This window comes from Triticum dicoccoides, chromosome 2B, assembly GCF_002162155.2.
Source record: "Triticum dicoccoides isolate Atlit2015 ecotype Zavitan chromosome 2B, WEW_v2.0, whole genome shotgun sequence".
Lineage (NCBI taxonomy): Eukaryota > Viridiplantae > Streptophyta > Magnoliopsida > Poales > Poaceae > Triticum > Triticum dicoccoides.
The window spans coordinates 225,966,155-225,987,857 of record NC_041383.1 but is presented as its reverse complement, the minus strand read 5'-3'; the positions used below and the strand labels follow the sequence as shown (position 1 = coordinate 225,987,857).

The following is a 21,703-nucleotide window of genomic DNA, read 5'->3' as shown; positions in this document are numbered from 1 at the left end:
CGCTTCTTCGATTACGTGAGCAAGATACCGAAATCCTACTTAATTGGAACTTGGCATCAGGTCATGCCATTAGATCATATATGAATTTTGCCCACTTGATTTGTTTTTGAAGGGAAAAAATCGTGATAGTACTTAAGTTTCAGTGACCCAAAAACTGTCACATATCACAGTCAAACTACGAAAAGCCTACGAGTCAAATCTTTCACTTGAAACCAAATTTTCGCTGGCTATCATTCCTAGGTTGTTGGGCATGGCTTCAATCATACATGAATGATGTTTATTTCTAGAACTCTGCCTACCTTTTATCATTCCCCTGTACAGTGGTTCACGGTATACTGTCATCCAACATAGTACGACCGCTGTGCAATGAAAGCTGGACAAATATTTCAAATGTTTGAGCCAGAATATTGGCCCCTTGCTTACGAATGCTAACTTCAATCCCACTTCATGGAGGAATGAAAGGCTACTACGACAGGTACATATCTTCTAAATGAACAAATCAGACAAAACCTTTGGAAGAGACATTCCACCAGTTCACCTGTTCACAGAACAGACTGCACACCTCAGCATATCAGTCGACCTATAACTCCACCATCCCACAGAAGGAGCAAGCACTCTTTCTGGTGATCTTCTCCTCAGACCACAAACAATGGCCACCGAGTGTGAGGTGAACAAATCTCGCCGCTTCGATCGCGGCATGTCGAGGCGGACACGAAAACCAGTGAGCCTCGTCGCTTGTTATGAAGATCGGTATGTGCCGCCCCTGGCACGACAGCTGCTCCACGAGGCCAAGCTGAAGAGATTGCTCCAGTGCGAAGATATAAAAGAGCTGCGGGCACCTCAGCAATGTGAAGATGCAGAGCAGCAGCTGGAGATTCCACAGGCACCACAGGAGTGTGAAGGTGTTGAGAAGAAGGCACCAGAGCAATATCAAGATGAGCAAGAGAAGAAACCACAGCAATATGAAGATGGAGAGCAGGAGAAGAAACCACATCTGCACCAAGATGAGGAGCAGAACGTACCAAAGCAATATCAAGATGAGGAGGAGACAGGACAGCAACAGCAAGATGATGATGCGCCAGAGCAATGCCTAGATGAGGATCAAAAGACACCGGAGCAATACCAAGATAAGGAGTTGGAGGAAGAGGAGGAAGAGGAGGAGGAGGAGCAAAACATACCAGAGCAATACCAAGATGAGGAGTTGGAGGAGGATCAAAAGACACCAGAGCAATACCAAGACGAGGAGTTGGAGACGGAGGAGGAGGAGCAAAACATACCAGAGCAATACCAAGACGAGGAGGAGGAAGAGGATGAGCAAAACATACCGGAGCAATATCTTGATGAAGAGCAAAAGATAGCACAACAATACCAAGATGAGAAGGCATCAGAGGAATGCCATGTTGAGGAGCAAACGGCACCAGAGAAATGCCAAGACGAGGAAGAGAAGACAGGCAAACAATGCCAAGATGGGGATGAGAAGGCATCAGAGCAATATCAAGACGGAGATGAGAAAACATCAGAGCAACATCAAGATGAGGAACAAAAGGCACCGCGGGGAGGCCAAGACATGAAGCAGAAGACCCTGGCGCAGCGCCTAAGCGTGAAGAAGCCGATCACGCCGCCACCTGCGGGTGACGTGCCACGGCTTTCCCTCCTGGAGCTGATACGGGAGAAGCAGCTTGGCACCGGAGAAGCAAAAGCTGGCAGGGACTTGGGCTACGGGGAGAATGCCATTGCTGACCATAGAGCAGCAGCAGCAGCAGCTGGCGGCACAACATTGGCCATGGTGATAAGGAGGCCCGACGGAGGGAAGAAGAAGTCGCCGGGAATCGTCCGCCGGTGCGTGAAGGCCTTGAACCAGATGATCAAGGCCAAGCATGGGTCCAAGAAGAGCGTACCTTTCAAGGAGGTATGAACACAGGTACACAGTTCCTTACTATACTCCGGACATCTCAGAATAATGCAAGATTGGGCAAAAACTAGAATTTTGGGCATGATGCAATACAAATTCCGCCGAGGAACTCCACAGCAAACCCCGCGCGCCCGACTACCAAGAACAGATCTGTTATCAGGGATGTTGTTTTATGGCATCTGATCAGTTATGTACTTGACCAAACGATGTACCGTATGAAACATCGGCGAGTCTATCCAGATATTCGTCGAACTATCTACTGTATAGAATCATGGACACGAAGGAGTTGCTCAGTTCTACCGACAGTTTCTCCCGGGTCGGCAAAGGTGTTTGTGCTGGTGCGCACTCCCTTTCGTTTCTTTTCTGGGTCACATGCCTTTTTCATTTGTTTTGGTGTATGATGAATGTCGAGATTGCAAGTTAGTGGAGGAAAAGGTGAGTAGACAGGGGGAAAATCTGTGAGGCGGTCTATTTGATGATGCAACATGGTGTGCACATCACATAGCTCTGCTCTTTTTGTGATCTATCACAAGATTTGATATCGTCTGCCATTATCGGAGCAGGTGTTATTTTCAAAAGAATAGGGTTGTTACCACATCGACAGAAATGTAGGGCCGATGTGCACAGAATCTAGAGGTTCCCTCGGTTTCAGACTTGTGGAATTTTGGAAGGAAAAAATACTGCACCCTACTCCTATCAATAGTACGGCTTAATTAGGATTCAATCGTAAAGAAGAAATCAATAGTATGACTTCACTAGGACTCGATCATGAAAAGAAAGATGCATGTAATTTACATGTGCTATCTTATTTTCCTCTTCACTTTGGGGAAGAGGGCATGTCCATATAACTCACGAAGACCATTAGCCCTACTGGATCTCCTAGCGCCCTCCGCTCCTAGCGCCTGGCCACTCCGGCCGCGGCGGCCACCGCCATCGCTGACCGCTACTCCGGCGCCGGCGACCACACACACACCTTCGACCTCCCATCAAACTCACCCATGGCTCTCGCCGGCCTCAACTTTGACGTCGGTCAAGATTTCGCAGCGGAAGTATGGCGGAAGTGGGGAGTCCCTATCAACTATGAGGAAGGTAAGGATATGGAGGAATTTCTCCTCGTTGCGGAGTTCACCAGATCCAGGATCAGGCTTACGGAAGAATCTGTGAGCACCATTCTTCTCTCATGCTTCGGTGGTCGTGCCTCCCTTTTCAAAGTCAAGTTACTCCAAAACTGGTCTTTCAAGTTCTCTGTCTCATCCAAAGAAGTGGGTTTTTCGATCATCAAGAGAGGTAACATCACTCTCCCCCTGCTCAATGTCAATTTCTTGCTCTGGGGTAATGGGGGACCCAACTCTTCCTGGGAACTAGATTAGTATCTCCAAGAGAAAGAGGATGCTTGGACTCACATTTTCAAAGATCATCCCCGCAAATCATACCTTCAAGCCCTTAGATCACCAGCATCCTATCATGATCAGGCTCGATCCAATCCTAGATCTATTAGATCCACTGACAACATTTCAAACTCCACGCAATTGTAGGGCAACATTACTCATGGTATTCATGCGAATCATAATTCTGTTCACTCCAATCATGCGGGATCCTCGCATATTCAAAAAGGCCCATCCGAAGAGTTATGTGTGGGCTATCTCATGACGGGCCATGCACGGCCCAATTGCCACAACAGAATCAAATGCAGGGCCTGCAAGAGATGGGGCCATATCGCCAAAGACTGTTTCTCGCTCAATAGGCCCACATCCAACAACGATAAGAGCTCAAGCCCAGTCCCGACGTATCCAATTCCGAGGCAAGTCGCCACTGTTCCCGCGACGGAGACTACACGAGCACCTAGTCAACCGACCAACCAGAGCAACCCAGTTAATGCCTCTCCTCTATCTCTCCGGGGTGGCAGCCTCAATCTTTGCATTTCCCAAAACTCCATTGCCCATTGACTACGCCTAGCTTCAATTCCTCTTGACCCTCGCCGGCGGCAACCATCGAACACATCTGCAGCCCCAACCCCCGACCCAACGACCATGGCCTCATTCCCATTCAATCCCGCTCCATTTCTTCCTCCTAATCACCAGAGCGTGGAAGTTGTTGGGCGCCCTGCTAGGATCCGGGTCATCACCGACGCCGCGCCGGCAACGCACGAGGAATGGGCGATTGCTACTATTGTTCCAATGCCCGATCTTTCGGTAGCATTCCAGACCATCAGAGAGGTACTCGCTGATTTTCTTGCTGACAGGCAGTTGGGGTTTTCTGAGATTGAGCCGTGTCCTCTCGGCCAATCCTATGTCAAACTGAATAGCATCTTTGATAGAGATTCTCTGGTTTCCAACAGCCCACACATGTTCACAGATGTCCATGTTATTTTTGAGAAACACAACGGAGGCATGAATTGCAGGAGGTTAGTGTTAAACAAAGAAGCTTGGATTCTGTTACGTGGTTATCCTTTTGACAGGAGAAATATTCAAGAAGCGAGCAATGCGGTTAGTAAATTTGGCAAGTTTCTCCAATGGGACCGAGTCAGGAGTACTAGGGCTAATCTGATGGTGAAAGTGAGGGTGTAAGAGCTCAGCAACATTCCAGCCAGCATTGTATTTGGAGAGGGATATGATTTCCAGACTGAATCCCTCTTGGTGCCGGTAGTGATTCTGCAACAACAAATCCTTGGTTTGGACGCTCCAGATGAAGATCCTATTGATCCTAATGGCAATCCGCATCCTATTCCCCCTCAAGCAAATTATCATCCCAACCAACACAATCACTTTCTTGGGCCTCTACAACATCACGAACATGATGAGCACCATGATCCCCAACTTAACCTTCAGTTGGCTCTGAACGTTGATCTTAATGCAGCTCAGAACATGGAGATTGACGAGGACATCGCAGAAGATGATGATCATGCTGAGATGCCTGGCTGGGGCCACTGGGCTATGCCACAAGAAGTGGACTAGGAAATTGAAGCCGGTGAATTCCTTGCCCTGAACATATAACTCACGAAGACCATTAGCCCCAAATCACTTGCCCTGAACATCAATACTGATGACGGTGTGGGAGGCGTAGTCAGTGTCGATATTGAAGCGTCTGCGATGAATTCGTCAATCTTCAAGCTTCACAAATTCAACCCGACCTTAAATAGGCGTTGTGTGAGTCAAGGGAGGAGCTCTTGTTAGGACGAGGGTGAGCACTCCCCCTACCTTGACTTTATACGGTTCTTTTCCAGCCATAGTAAAGTTAAATTCATCACTAAAACCACTTTTTTTTAACGTAGTCCAGACACAGACCTTATACGTACAAACATTACTCACCCCATGAACGCACGCATGCACGCCCTACCTATATGGACACATCTGAGAGACTAAACTGGCACATCATCTTAAAGTCACCACGGATGTCTTCGTAATCCACATGAACGTCTCCTTCCACTAAACGCATATCGTCGGAAGACCTGCAATAAATCCAGAAAAATACAAGTATCAATATCAAATCTAGTACTTGAATCCTGATCGGCTGGGAATACCACCATCTTCCTAACCACCCAACCATAAATTAGTTCGCTAAAAAACACTTATGTGAATGAAAAACCGGCTAAGAAAATCACTTGTCCTATGCTATTGGCCAAGTTTTTTTTTCCGAACATAGTACAGATGCAAGCGCTCATACATACGTGCATACGCTCATTCTTATGAACGCACACACGCACACCCTATCCCTATGAGCACCTTCGAGAGAATGAACCGACATATCATTTTGAAATTTACAAAGTTCACCTATGCACCTTGAATAAATTCAGGAATAATGTGAGCACCAGGACTTGAACCCTGATGGGCTGCGATAGCACTGTCTCTCTAACCATCCAACCATAAGTTGGTTCGTCCTATTGGCGTTGTTGGGGCTGTATGCAACGCACCAGCCACCAATCTGCTATTCGCTCCAGTCCAAGACATAGTCGATCGTGACTCACGCAGGCATGACTTCCTTCTTCTTCCTTCGTTGCTCCATACACGAACCCTAGGAGCCACAAGTGTCCACGGAGCGACGCGCATGGGGCGCGGGGGCGCGTTCCTGGCGGCCAGAAGGAGTGGTGCGAGGCCCGCGGTCAGCAGGAGGGGCGCATGAGGCCGGCGGCCAGAAGTACTGGCATCCGGCGGGTGCCTCATTGCCGAACTCCTGCTCGACAATAGCGCCACACACGCCCGACGCTAGGAATGAAAACGGAGCGGAAACGGACGGAACTGAGTGCTATCATATTTGTTTTCACAATTTTTTTTGGAAGCGAAAACGAATACAGAAACCCCGGAAATAAATACGGAAACAGATACTATTGGAAACGGAAACAGAGCGAATACAAAGTGAATACGCAAAAACAGAAATAGGCATTGATCGGAACTTAAAATCCCTTGAATCATAGAGAAATACACACAAAACAAACAAATTTAATGACTTCTATCGTGGCTACAAAATAATATCATTATGTTAGAACCTTAGCGTAGTATTGTAGTAGTACCGGACAATTGCGTATAGGGTCAAGCGGAGTACATGTGTGGTAGTAGAAGTTGGGCCTCAGATCCATTCTACTAATTGTGTCATTGTGTTCTCTTTAGTGGTTGGGCTACAAAGCAGCAGCTATAGGTCTATAGTAAAAACAGAAATTCCATATTCACGGAAACGGAAAGTTCCGTTTCCATGCATGTTCCACCGGAAAACACCATTCCGTTTTAGTTTCCGTTTCCGCATCAAAAATTCCATTTCCACTTCCGTTTTACAAATTTCCGTTTCCGTTTTCATATTTCCTCTCCGTTTCCATTTTTCCTCCGGAAAAACGGAAAGTTTCCACTCCATTTTCATCCCTACCCGACGCGCTCCATGTGTCCGCCACCGTCGGACACGACGATGTCTTAAAGCTGGAGTACTTGGAAAGCCACGGCTGCTTCTCCCGGCTTCTTGTCCTCCTTGAAATTGTAATTTGCTTCAGATTTGCTATATCACATCTAGATGTTTTTTAATTATTGTACATCTAAGTCCTATATCATTGATTTTACGGGACGATTCGTGCAAACATTTTCTTTTGTCTTTTTTTTACTTCCTAGTTTGCACCTAGATGTGCAATGTGCCCTAGACAAACCCGTTGGTTATTACTCCATCCTCCATTCCTAAATATAAGTCTTTTTAGAGATTATAATAAGGGATTACATACGGAGCAAAATGAGCGAATCTACACTCTAAAATATGTCTGTATACATCCGTACGTAGTTTGCATTAAAATCTCTAAAAAGACTTATAGTATTTAGGAACAAAGGGAGTATATGTTTAGGATCACATTAAAGTATTTATGCACATAAAATGTTTATGGACTACTTTGGATTTGCATACAAGGAATTATGCTTTAGAGTCCTGCCTTATCTTTTTCCGTCCTTCGTCATTGGCGTAAGTGCATGTATGTAGTGGTGTGAGTGTGTGCTATGTGTATTTGTGTTGTACTAATTGGTATTTCTCCAAAAAAAATAGTAATCAAAACCCACATATAGGAACTAAAATTTTCTTTAATTGATGGAGCCCCGAACTTTTCTAAGAACCTTGTCCACATGACAAATATTTTGGTCTCGCCATATATGCCCCTCTTTTACCACTAATAAGGTACACATATATTGCATGTAGGAGCTTAGATAACCAAAGCATGGATGAGTAGCTAGTATAGTATAATACTACATGGTATAATACCAAAGTACTTCCTCTGTTCCTGAATATAAGACCTTTTAGAGATTTCACTATGGACTACATACGGAGCAAAATTGATGAATCTACACTCTATAGTATGTCTATATACATTCATATATAGTTCATAATGGAATCTCTAAATGGTCTTATATTTAGGAATGGAGGGAGTATGCAGGAGCTTAAGAATTCAGATTATAGTTATAAAAATATTTAAACACCGTGGGAATAATAGTACATGAAACTCATGTGAAATATATGCATCACAGTTGTCTTTAGGTATCTCGTATTGTAGTGAGTAGCAGTATTGCATCTTAAAAGACAAATGAAATCTATTTAGCAAAAAAAAAAGACAAATGAAATTTATGAAGGTGTTGTCATAGCCTTGAACACAAGAAAATCATAACGTAAAAGTGAATCACAATTATTTAAAGTGAAAAAAACTTGTGGGAACTAAGGTATGGAAGAATCTAGGATAAATAAGAAGTGTCTGTGATGTGAGGTTTGTACATTGTAAACCATAAACTCAAAAAAGATCGGTATTTTCATTATAAAATTAGATATTCTAAATATAGAAGATTTTAGAACAAAAGAGAAGTGATTGTATTTCTATTGCAGAGGCCATTAATACTATTGCTACGGGATGAGAACCCAAAATACCGCCCGATAACTAAATATCGTCCGTTAATCATTAAAATTGCGGAGGCCATGAGTTGTGACTGTACCTCTATTGCTAGCTAGTATTACCTCCGTCCTGGTTTATTAGTTTCATTGCATTTCGTGCCACATTTTGACCATAGATTGAACTAACAAAATGTTCATGCATGTCACAAAAAATTATATTATTGAAAACTATGTGCAAATACGAATCCAACAATATAATTTTTGTTGACATGCATTAACATTTTGTTAGTTAAATATTTAGTCAAAATTTGGCACAAACTACAAAGGGGACCAATAAACCAGGACGGAGGTAGTACTTCGTGTAGTGTTAAAAACGCTCTTTTATTATGAGACGGAGGAAAAACGCTCTTATATTATGGGACGGAGGAAGTAATATATTCATTCTTTCCTTGGAAAAAAATTCATTATCATTTCTCCCTGATTACATGTTTTCTTTTCTCCGTGGACGCATACATTGTCTAAACAGAAAATCTGCGTGGATATAGGCGCATATCATCATGCCGATAGTGCCTTGAAGGCTGCAACTGGCGTGCCAAATGCGGAGCACGTCGTCCAATCGCGAGCCTCGGCCCCGATTTTCATCAGGTCGTGCCCGGGATGGCCTCCACGTCAGCAAGGCCCTGGCGCGGCGGAGCCAGGGGATCGGATTCTCCCTGCCGCGTGGCACGCCACCGCCGCGCTCGCTATCTCCTCCCGGATAAGCCAGGGCCACCCGGCGCCGCGCGCCTAGATCCCCATAAACTGCCGCGCGCACCACACGCTCAATTCCACTCTCACACCACGCACGCGCGCGCTCGCCTTCCCCACTACAGGCACAGCCAGCGAGCGCACTGGTGGCACAACGATGGCGCTGGTCTCCTCCTCCTCCGCCACCGCCGTCGCGGCGCTCCCCAGCAATGGGCTGGCCGGCGCCCGGAGCTCCTTCCTCGGCGCTGCCGGCAAGGCGGCGGCGTCGCGCGCGTCCTTCGCCGTGCGCGCCGCGGCGCCCGAGAGGCCCATCTGGTTCCCCGGGAGCACCCCTCCTCCGTGGCTCGACGGCAGGTTGGTACTCGGACACGTTGCGCCCATGCATGCCGAAATATGCTGCGATCGACTCTTGGCACTGACAGTGTGTGTGCACGTCTCGTTGTTCTTGATGCAGCCTTCCCGGAGACTTCGGCTTTGACCCCTGGGGTCTTGGTAAGTTCTGATCAGTCTATCACATCTCATCCCTACTAAGTGTTGATCCGTTGTCGTTCTTGGTAACATCGACATGAACAATCTTTGATCGATTTTGCCGTGTAGGATCCGACCCGGAGAGCTTGCGGTGGAACGTGCAGGCGGAGCTGGTGCACTGCCGGTGGGCGATGCTGGGCGCGGCGGGCATCTTCATCCCGGAGCTCCTGACCAAGATCGGCATCCTCAACACGCCGTCGTGGTACACCGCCGGGGAGCAGGAGTACTTCACCGACACCACCACCCTCTTCATCGTGGAGCTCATCCTCATCGGCTGGGCCGAGGGCCGCCGGTGGGCAGACATCATCAAGCCCGGCTGCGTCAACACGGACCCCATCTTCCCCAACAACAAGCTCACCGGCACCGACGTCGGGTACGCGCACACATACGTGAAGCTAATCTGCACATGCATGGCTCTCCTTGCTCTCATGGGCTTAATCAAGTGATGTCTCTGCGTGTTGGAAACGTAAGGTACCCCGGTGGTCTGTGGTTTGACCCGCTCGGCTACGGCACCGGCTCGCCCGAGAAGCTCAAGGAGCTGCGCACCAAGGAGATCAAGAACGGCCGCCTCGCCATGCTCGCCGTCATGGGCGCGTGGTTCCAGGCCGAGTACACCGGCACCGGCCCCATCGACAACCTCTTCGCTCACCTCGCCGACCCCGGCCACGCCACCATCTTCCGGGTACGCATACGCTAACACATTATATATGGTATTTATGGATTTTTGGGTACTGATGTATGACCCTTTTTGGTGTTATGTTTCAGGCATTCGCCCCCAAGTAAGGGACACGTTGGGAGTTAGCAACTAATCCGAGGAGTGTGCTACCACGGGGAAGAAGATCGCTGGTGGAACTTGATTTTTTTTCCCGTGGATGATGGTATGTAATTGTGGAGCAATGCATGCTTGTTGGATGTGTACTTGTACCCCGGTGTTGTAACCGATGTAAAGAATGAATACCCTTTTGAACCTTATGTTGGCATCGTCCACGAGTCTCGCGACGTCGCCCAATGGTCCTAACGTTAATGGGGTCATACAAAGAATACTTTGAGAACACGAAATGGTAACATTACAAGAGCATCTATTACCGGACTTGACAAATTCGGCCCTCTAAATATCTGCGGACACACTTGGGACCACCAAGAACAGCGTCAGACGATTCCTCATTTCTCCTGCCAGACAGTCACATTCCTCATATTTAAACTTTCAAATCCATGCAAATTCATATATGTCCATCATACACATGAATATCACAAGTTGAGTAGTTTCACACACAAAAAACAAATGACCATGGTACTTCCACAATTTAAACATAGTTCAAACATAAAATTTATTTGAAGTGCTCAATACAAACATTAAACTCCTTGATTTCCATTGTGGATCCACATATGCTCCATAAGATCGTTGAGTAGTCGCACGTGAACCTGTTCATCTCGAAGATTCTGATGCATCTACAGAAAATTCATAATCTGGTCTGCATCTTGTTTCAGGATGTTGACTTGTTCTCCGGGCTTCTAGACATCATCGATCGTAGTTGCAAACACCTGCATCATGGCACGGACAAATCTCATAGTGGTCTTCAGGCATGCACTTGTTGGAAATATGCCCTAGAGGCAATAATAAAGTAGTTATCATTATATTTCCTTGTTCATGATAATCGTCTATTATCCATGCTATAATTGTATTGATAGGAAACTCAAATACATGTGTGGATACATAGACAACAACATGTCCCTAGTAAGCCTCTACCGGACTAGCTAGTTGATCAAAGATTGTCGTGGTTTCCTAGTCATAGACATGAGTTGTCATTTGATAACGGGATCACATCATTAGGACAATGATGTGATGGACAAGACCCAAACTATAAATGTAGCATATGATCGTATCAAGTTTATTGCTATCGTTTTCTCCATGTCAAGTATATGTTCCTACGACCATGAGATCATGCAACTCACTGACACCGGAGGAATACCTTATGTGTACCAAACGTCGCAACATAATTGGGTGACTATAAACGTGCTCTACAGGTATCTCTGAGGGTGTCTGTTAAGTTGTCATGGATCAATACTGGGACTTGTCATTCCGTATGACGGAGAGGTATCTCAGGGCCCATTCGTTAATACAACATCACAATAAGCTTGCAAACAAATGTGTCTAAAGAGTTAGCCACGAGATCTTGTATTACGGAACGAGTAAAGAGACTTACCGGTAACGAGATTGAACTAGGTATGGAGATACCAACGATCGAATCTCGGGCAAGTAACATAGCGACAGACAAAGGGAACTACATATAGGATTAGCTGAATCCTTGACATCGAGGTTCGACTGATAAAGATCTTCGTAGAATATGTAGGAACCAATATGTGCATCCAGGTCCCGCTATTGGTTATTGACCATAGAGGTGTCTCGGTCATGTCTGCATACTTCTCGAACCTGTGGGGTCTACACACTTAACGTTTGGTGACGATATAAGTATAGTTGAGTCATTATGGTGGTTACCGAAGGTTCTTTGGAGTCCCGGATGAGATTCCGGACGTGACGAGGAACTCCGGAATAGTCCAGAGGTGAAGCCTATACAATGATCATTGCCTGGATATCGTCATAATTATTCAATGTTCTATCAATTGCCCAATATAATTTGTTTACCCACTGTGTGCTATTTTCTCGAGAGAAGCCACTAGTGAAATCTACGGCCCCGGGCTCTATTTTCCCATCATATATTTGTAGATCTATATTGCTATTTGCCTTTTATTTTATTTGCATCTTTTATTTTCAGATCTATATTATAAAAAAATCAAAAATACCTTGCTGAATTTTATTTGCCATTATTTGCATCTATCAATCTATCACAACTTTTATCCCGTCAACTTTGACAATTTCTGGCACCATTGCCCGAAAGGGATTGGCAACCCCTTTTACACGCCGGGTTGCAAATATTTGTTCTTTGTGTGCAGGTACCTTTACATAGTATTGCTTGGTTCTCCTACTGGTTCGATAACCTTGATTTCATAACTGAGGGAAATACCTACCATAGTTGTGTTGCATCATCCCTTCCTCTTTGGGAAAATACCGATGTAGTTCAAGCGACATCACACACCAGCACACTAAGGGGCTGTGCGCACCCCCTCACCCCATCCCATGTAGCCAGAGGAGGTGGGGGCGCCTGTAGGGCTGCCACCCCCTTTGCCTTGGGGGAAAAGCCTCCTAAGGGGGAGGCGCCCAAACCCATCTAGGGTTTCCCCCTGTGGCCGCCGCCCCCCCCTAGGGAAGCCCTAGGGCGCCCCTCCTCCCCCCTTCCCCCTATATATAGAGGGGTAGAGGGAGGGCAGCCGCACCCATCTATGCCACGACGCTGCCCTCCCTCTCCCTCGCAGTCATCTTCCTCTCCATAGTGCTTAGCAAAGCTCTGTTGAGATTCTACCACCACCACCATATCCACGCAGTCGTGCTTCCAAAGGACTCAAGTTACTACTTCACCATTGCTCGCTGGATCGAGGAGGTGAGGCGTCATCAAGCCATACGTGTGTTGAACGCGGAGGTGTCGTCCGTTCGGCACTTGGATCGGGAGTTCGCGGGATGGATCGTGATTGGATCGCGAAGACGTTCGACTACATCAACCACATTTCTTAACGCTTCCGCTTAGCGATCTACAAGGGTATGTAGATGCAATCTTTCTTCTCGTAGATGGTCATCTCCTAGATTGATCTTGGTGAGCGTAGGAAATTTTTTTGTTTCCCATGCAACATTCCCCAACAGTACTCTCCCCTTCCGGAACATCTCACCATCGGCAGCGCTACCTAGTGCAAGCATCCTCATAGCAGTCGTGCATTTCTGCTTAGCAGAGAACAAGAGTTGTCCACCACAATCCCTGGCGAGTTTGAAGCACGGTGGGCTTGGGCATCACTGTTGCGTATTCGCCCGTTCCGAGCGCCTCTTCAACGCCTTGCTCGTCCCCTGCGCTGCACTCGGCGGCTTCCATTGTTGTCATCCTGTCCGCCGCATCCATTGCTCGTGCTGCGAGGGTGAGTCTGGTGCAGCTGGTGGGCCTCTTCGAGGGAGAGGAGTTCGTCAACAACCTGATGGTGGTGGAAGACTGTGTGGAGGCTTCTGAGGCCTTCCGTGACACAGATCTGCGACCTAATCTCCTGCTCCCCCTCCTGTTGCTACGACGACCGTGTCGCCGATTCGGGCCTCAAGGACCAGTGCTAGGGTGGCCACTACCAAATCTTCCAAGATGACGGACAAGGCGATGGCCCTCAAGGCCGGCAAGACCATCCAAGGCATATCTTCAAAACATGTAACTAGATCGACGTCTTCCTTTAAAGTGTTGGCGCTGGCTTCTAATGCTCATCTTTGAGAGTCGCTAAGGATAGCAATATTTGTTGGGGAACGTAGCAGAAATTCAAAATTTTCCTACGTGTCACCAAGATCTATCTATGGAGAGACCAGCAACGAGTAGAAAGAGAGTGCATCTACATACCCTTGTAGATCGCTAAGCGGAAGCGTTCAAGTGAACGGGGTTGATGGAGTCGTACTCGTCATGATTCAAATCACCGATGATCAAGTGCCGAACGCACGGCACCTCCGCGTTCAACACACGTACAGCCCGGTGACGTCTCCCATGCCTTGATCCAGCAAGGAGAGAGGGAGAGGTTGAGGAAGACTCCGTCCAGCAGCAGCACAACGGCGTGGTGGTGGTGGAGGAGCGTGGCAATCCTGCAAGGCTTCGCCAAGCACCGCGAGAGAGGAGGAGCACTTGGGAGAGGGAGGGCTGCGCCAGAACTTCGTCTATAGCTCCCATGCGCCTCCCCACTATATATAGGGGTGGAGGGGCTGGTTTCTTGCCCTCCAAGTCCATTGGGGCGTTGGCCAAGGTGGGAGGAAAGAAATCTCATTATTTCCTTCCCCACCGATTGTTATCCCCCTTTTTTAGGGATCTTGATCTTATCCCTTCGGGATATGATCTTATTCCTTCTAAGGGGGGATCTTGGTGCGCCTTGACCAGGGGTGTGGGGCCTTGCCCCCACTACCCACGTCCATGTGGGTCCCCCCATGCAGGTGTGCCCCACTCCGGAACCTTCTAGAACCTTCCCGGTACAATACCGAAAAATCCCGAACATTTTTCGGTGGCCAAAATAGGACTTCCCATATATAAATCTTTACCTCCGGACCATTCCGGAACTCCTCGTGACGTCCGGGATCTCATCCGGGACTCCGAACAACATTCGGTAACCACATACAAACTTCCTTTATAACCCTAGCGTCATCGAACCTTAAGTGTGTAGACCCTACGGGTTCGGGAGACATGTAGACATGACCGAGACGTTCTCCGGTCAATAACCAATAGCGGGATCTGGATACCCATGATGGCTCCCACATGTTCCACGATGATCTCATCGGATGAACCACGATGTCAAGGACTTAATCAATCCCGTATTCAATTCCCTTTGTCTATCGGTATGTTACTTGCCCGAGATTCGATCGTCGGTATCCAATACCTTGTTCAATCTCGTTACCAGCAAGTCACTTTACTCGTTCCGTAACACATCATCCCGTGATCAACTCCTTGGTCACATTGCGCATATGATGATGTCCTACCGAGTGGGCCCAGAGATACCTCTCCGTTTACACGGAGTGACAAATCCCAGTCTCGATCCGCATAAAACAATAGATACTTTCAGAGATACCTGTAGTGCACCTTTATAGTCACCCAGTTACGTTGTGACGTTTGATACACCCAAAGCACTCCTACGGTATCCAGGAGTTACACGCTCTCATGGTCGAAGGAAGAGATACTTGACATTGGCAAAGCTCTAGCAAACGAACTACACGATCTTTGTGCTAGGCTTAGGATTGGGTCTTGTCCATCACATCATTCTCCTAATGATGTGATCCCGTTATCAACGACATCCAATGTCCATAGCCAGGAAACCATGACTATCTGTTGATCACAACGAGCTAGTCAACTAGAGGCTCACTAGGGACATATTGTGGTCTATGTATTCACACATGTATTACGATTTCCGGATAATACAGTTATAGCATGAATAAAAGACTATTATCATGAACAAAGAAATATAATAATAACTTATTTATTATTGCCTCTAGGGCATATTTCCAACAGTCTCCCACTTGCACTAGAGTCAATAATCTAGTTCACATCGCCATGTGATTAACACTCACAGGTCACATCGCCATGTGACTAATACCCAAGAGTTTACTAGAGTTAGTAGTCTAGTTCACATCACTATGTGATTAACACTCAATGAGTTTTATGTTTGATCATGTTGCTTGTGAGAGAGGTTTTAGTCAACGGGTCTGAACCTTTCAGATCCGTGTGTGCTTTACAAATCTCTATGTCATCTCCTAGATGCAGCTACCACGCTCTATTTGGAGCTATTCCAAACAACTGTTCTACTTGGAGCTATTCTAAATTATTTCTCCATTATATGTATCCGGTCTCTCTACTCAGAGCTATCCGGATAGGTGTCAAGCTTGCATCGTCGTAACCTTTACGACGAACTCTTTTACCACCTCCATAATCGAGAAAATTCCTTAGTCCACTAGTTACTAAGGATAACTTTGACCGCTGTCCTGTGAGCCATTCTTGGATCACTCTTGTACCCCTTGACTGACTCATGGCAAGGCACACTTCAGGTGCGGTACACAGCATAGCATACTGAAGAGCCTACGTCTTAAGCATAGGGGACGACCTTCGTCCTTTCTCTCTATTCTGCCGTGGTCGAGCTTTAAGTCTTACCTTCGTACCTTACAACTCAGGCAAAAACTCCTTCTTTGACTGGTCCATCTTGAACACCTTCAAGATCATGTCAAGGTATGTGCTCATTTGAAAGTATTATTAAGCATTTTGATCTATCCTTATAGATCTTGATGCTCAATGTTCAAGTAGCTTAATCCAGGCTTTCCATTGAAAAACACTTTCAAAATAACCCTATATGCTTTCCAGAAATTCTACGTCATTTCTGATCAACAATATGTCAACAACATATACTCATCAGAAATTCTATAGTGCTCCCACTCACTTCTTTGGAAATACAAGTTTCTCATAAACTTTGTACAAACCCAAATTTTTTTGATCATCATCAAAGCATACATTCCAACTCCGAGATGCTCACTCCAGTCCTTAGAAGGATTGCTGGAGCTTTGCATACTTATTAGCATCTTTCGGGATTGACAAAACCTTCCGGTTGTATCACATACAACCTTTCCTCATTAAAATCGTCGAGGAAACAATGTTTTGACATCCTATCTGCAAGATTTCATAAATAATGCAGTAATCACTAATATAATTCCAACAGACTCTTAGCATCCCTACGAGTGAGAAAATCTCATCGTACTCAACTCCTTGAACTTGTCGGAAAACATCTTAACGACAAGTCGAGCTTTCTTAATGGTGACATTTACCATCATTGTCCGTCTTCCTTTTGAAATCCATCTGTACTCATTAGCCTTACGACCATCGAGCCGTTCTGCCAAAGTCTACACTTTGTTTTCATACATGGATCCTCTCTCGGATTTTATGGCCTCAAGCAATTTATCGGAATCCGGGCCCACCATCGCTTCTCCATAGCTCGTAGGTTCATTGTTGTCTAGCAACATGACCTTCAAGACAGGATTACGTACCACTCTGAAGTAGTACGCATCCTTGTCATCCTACGAGGTTTGGGAGTGACTTGATCCGAAGTTTCATGATCAATATCATAAGCTTCCACTTCAATTGGTGTAGGTGCCACAGGAACAACTCCCTGTGCCCTGTCACACACTAGTTGAAGAGACGGTTCAATAACCTCATCAAGTCTCCACCATCCTCCCACTCAATTCTTTCGAGAGAAACTTTTCCTCGAGAAAGGACCCGATTCTAGAAACAATCCATATTGCTTTCGGATCTGAATTAGGAGGTATACCCAACTGTTTTGGGTTTCCTATGAAGATGCATTTTATCCGCTTTGGGTTCGAGCTTATCAACCTGAAACTTTTTCATATAAGCGTCGCAGCCCCATACTTTTAAGAAACGACAACTTAGGTTTCTCTAAACCATAGTTCATACGGTGTCATCTCAACGGAATTACGTGGTGCCCTATTTAAAGTGAATGTGGTTGTCTCTAATGCCTAACCCATGAACGATAGTGGTAATTCGATAAGAGACATCATGGTACGCACCATATCCAATAGGGTGCAACTATGATGTTCGGACACACCATCACATTATGGTGTTCCAGGCGGTATTAATTGCGAAACAATTTCCACAATGTCTTAATTGTGTGCCAAAACTCGTAACTCAGATATTCATCTCTATGATCATATCATAGACATTTTATCCTCTTGTCACAATGATCTGCTACTTCACTCTGAAATTACTTGGACCATTCAATAATTCAGACTTGTGTTTCATCAAGTAAATATACTCAACATTTACTCGAATCATCTGTGAAGTAAGAACATAATGATATTCACTGCATGCCTCAGCACTCATTCGACTGCACACATCAAAATGTGTTACTTCCAACAAGTTGCCATCTTGTTCCATCTTACTGAAAATGAGGCTTTTCAGTCATCTTGCCCATGTGGTATGATTTGCATATCTCAAGTGATTCAAAATCAAGTGAGTCCGAACGATCCATTTGCATGGAGTTTCTTCATGCATATACACCGATAGACATGGTTCGCATGTCTCAAACTTTTCAAAAACGTGTGAGTCCAAAGATCCATCAACATGGAGCTTCTTCATGCGTTTTACACCAATATGACTTACATGGCAGTGCCACAAGTAAGTGGTACTATCATTACTATCTTATATCATGAAAATGTGTATCACCACGATCGAGATTCAATAAACCATTTTTAGGTGCAAGACCACTGAAGGTATTATTCACATAAATAGAGTAACTATTATTCTCCTTAAATGAATAACCGTATTGCAATAGTCATAATCCAATCATGTCTATGCTCTACGCAAACACCAAATAACAATTATTCAGGTTTTAACACCAATCTCGATGGTAGAGGGAGCGTGCGATGCTTGATCATATCAACATTGGAAACATTTCCAACACATATCGTCAGCTCACCTTTAGCTAGTCTCCGTTTATTCCGTAGCTTTTATTTCGAGTTACTAACACTTAGCAACCGAACCGGTATCTAATACCCTGGTGCTACTAGGAGTACTAGTAAAGTACACATCAACACAATGTATATCCAATATACTTCTATCGACCTTGCCAGCCTTCTCATCTACCAAGTATCTAGGGTAATTCTGCTCCAGTGGCTGTTCCCTTTATTATAGAAGCACTTAGTCTCGGGTTTGGGTTCAACCTTGGGTTTCTTCACTAGAGCAGCAGCTGAATTGCCGTTTCATGAAGTATCCCTTCTTGCCCTTGCCCTTCTTGAAACTAGTGGTTTCACCAACCATCAACAATTGATGCTCCTTCTTGATTTCTACTTTCGCGGTGTCAAACATCACGAATATTTCAAGGATCATCATATCTATCCCTGATATGTTATAGTTCATCACGAAGCTCTAGCAGCTTGGTGGCAATGACTTTGGGGAAACATCACTATCTTATCTGGAAGATCAACTCCCACTCGATTCAAGTGATTGTTGCACTCAGACAATCTGAGCACAAGCTCAACGATTGAGCTTTTCTCCCTTAGTTTGCAGGCTAAGAAAATCGTCGGAGGTCTCATACCTCTTGACGTGGGCACGAGCCTGAAATCCCAATTTCAGCCCTCGAAACATCTCATATGTTCCGTGACGTTTCGAAAACGTCTTTAGTGCCTCAACTCTAAACCGTTTAACTGAACTATCACGTAGTTATCAAAACGTGTATGTCCGATGTTCGCAACATCCACAAACGACGTTTGGGGTTCAGCACACTGAGCAGTGCATTAAGGACATAAGCTTTCTACTGTCCGCATAATTGCTACTATCAACTTTCAACTATATTTTCTCTAGGAACATGTCTAAAACAGTAGAACTAAAGCGCGAGCTACGACATAATTTGCAAAAGGTCTTTTGACTATGTTCAAGATAATTAAGTTCATCTTATGAACTCCCACTCAGATAGACATCCCTCTGGTCATCTAAGTGATTACTTGATCCGAGTCAACTAGGCCGTGTCCGATCATCACGTGAGACGGACTAGTCATCATCGGTGAACATCTTCATGTTGATCGTATCTACTATACGACTCATGCTCGACCTTTCGGTCTCCGTGTTCCGAGGCCATGTCTGTACATGCTAGGCTCGTCAAGTTAACCCTAAGTGTTTTCGCTGTGTAAAACTGTCTTACACCCGTTGTATGTGAACGTAAGAATCCATCACACCCGATCATCACGTGGTGCTTAGAAGCGACGAACTGTAGCAACGGTGCACAGTTAGGGGAGAACACTTCTTGAAATTGTTTTAAGGTATCATCTTATTTACTACCGTCGTTCTAAGCAAACAAGATGCATAAACATGATAAACATCACATGCAATCAAATAGAGTAGTGACATGATATGGCCAATATCATATAGCTCCTTTGATCTTCATCTTCGGGGCTCCATGATCATCTTGTCACCGGCATGACACCATGATCTCCATCATCATGATCTCCATCATCGTGTCTTCATGAAGTTGTCACGCCAACGACTACTTCTACTTCTATGACTAACGCGTTTAGCAATAAAGTAAAGTAGTTTACATGGCGTTCTTCAATGACACGCAGGTCATACAATAAATAAAGACAACTCCTATGGCTCCTGCCGGTTGTCATACTCATCGACATGCAAGTCGTGAATCCTATTACAAGAACATGATCAATCTCATACATCACATATATCATTCATCACAACTTTTTGGCCATATCACATCACATAGCATACCCTGCAAAAACAAGTTAGACGTCCTCTAATTGTTGTTTGCATGTTTTACATGGCTGCTATGGGTTTCTAGCAAGAACGTTTCTTACCTACGCAAAACCACAACGTGATATGCCAATTGCTATTTACCCTTCATAAGGACCCTTTTCATCGAATCCGTTCCGACTAAAGTGGGAGAGACTGGCACCCGCTAGCCACCTTATGCACCAAGTGCATGTCAATCGGTGGAACCTGTCTCACGTAAGAGTACGTGTAAGGTCGGTCCGGGCCGCTTCATCCCACAATACCGTCGAAACAAGATTGGACAAGTAACGGTAAGCATATTGAACAACATCAACGCCCACAACTACTTTGTGTTCTACTCGTGCAAAGAATCTACGCAATAGACCTAGCTCATGATGCCACTGTTGGGGAACGTAGCAGAAATTCAAAATTTTCCTACGTGTCACCAAGATCTATCTATGGAGAGACCAGCAACGAGTAGAAAGAGAGTGCATCTACATACCCTTCTAGATCGCTAAGCGGAAGCGTTCAAGTGAACGGGGTTGATGGAGTCGTACTCGTCGTGATTCAAATCACCGATGATCAAGTGCCGAACGCACGGCACCTCCGCGTTCAACACACGTACAGCCCGGTGACGTCTCCCATGCCTTGATCCAGCAAGGAGAGAGGGAGAGGTTGAGGAAGACTCCGTCCAGCAGCAGCACAACGGCGTGGTGGTGGTGGAGGAGCGTGTAATTCCTGCAGGGCTTCGCCAAGCACCGCGAGAGAGGAGGAGCACTTGGGAGAGGGAGGGCTGCGCCAGAACTTCGTCTATAGCTCCCATGCGCCTCCCCACTATATATAGGGGTGGAGGGGCTGGTTTCTTGCCCTCCAAGTCCATTGGGGCATTGGCCAAGGTGGGAGGAAAGAAATCTCATTATTTCCTTCCCCACCGATTGTTATCCCCCTTTTTTAGGGATCTTGATCTTATCCCTTCGGGATATGATCTTATTCCTTCTAAGGGGGGATCTTGGTGCGCCTTGACCAGGGGTGTGGGGCCTTGCCCCCACTACCCACGTCCATGTGGGTCCCCCCATGCAGGTGGGCCCCACTCCGGAACCTTCTAGAACCTTCCCGGTACAATACTGAAAAATCCCGAACATTTTCCGGTGGCCAAAATAGGACTTCCCATATATAAATCTTTACCTCCGGACCATTCCGGAACTCCTCGTGACGTCCGGGATCTCATCCAAGACTCCGAACAACATTCGGTAACCACATACAAACTTCCTTTATAACCCTAGCGTCATCGAAC

The 21,703-nt window shown here is 45.8% G+C and overlaps 2 protein-coding genes across 2 annotated transcripts; both read left to right on the top strand.

The window, feature by feature from the left end:
* The first annotated feature begins 577 nt into the window (after positions 1–577).
* On the top strand, positions 578–2,298 carry LOC119363217 (cilia- and flagella-associated protein 251-like). The gene has a single exon (XM_037628534.1). It carries the CDS (start codon positions 650–652, stop codon positions 1,913–1,915), a length of 1,266 nt encoding a protein of 421 aa, XP_037484431.1. The 5' UTR covers positions 578–649; the 3' UTR covers positions 1,916–2,298.
* Positions 2,299–9,094: 6,796 nt separating this feature from the next.
* On the top strand, positions 9,095–10,498 carry LOC119363216 (chlorophyll a-b binding protein 7, chloroplastic-like). The gene is made up of 5 exons (XM_037628532.1): positions 9,095–9,352; positions 9,453–9,490; positions 9,596–9,899; positions 9,998–10,208; positions 10,292–10,498. Exons 1-5 carry the CDS (start codon positions 9,156–9,158, stop codon positions 10,307–10,309), a joined length of 768 nt encoding a protein of 255 aa, XP_037484429.1. The 5' UTR covers positions 9,095–9,155; the 3' UTR covers positions 10,310–10,498.
* Positions 10,499–21,703: the final 11,205 nt, after the last annotated feature.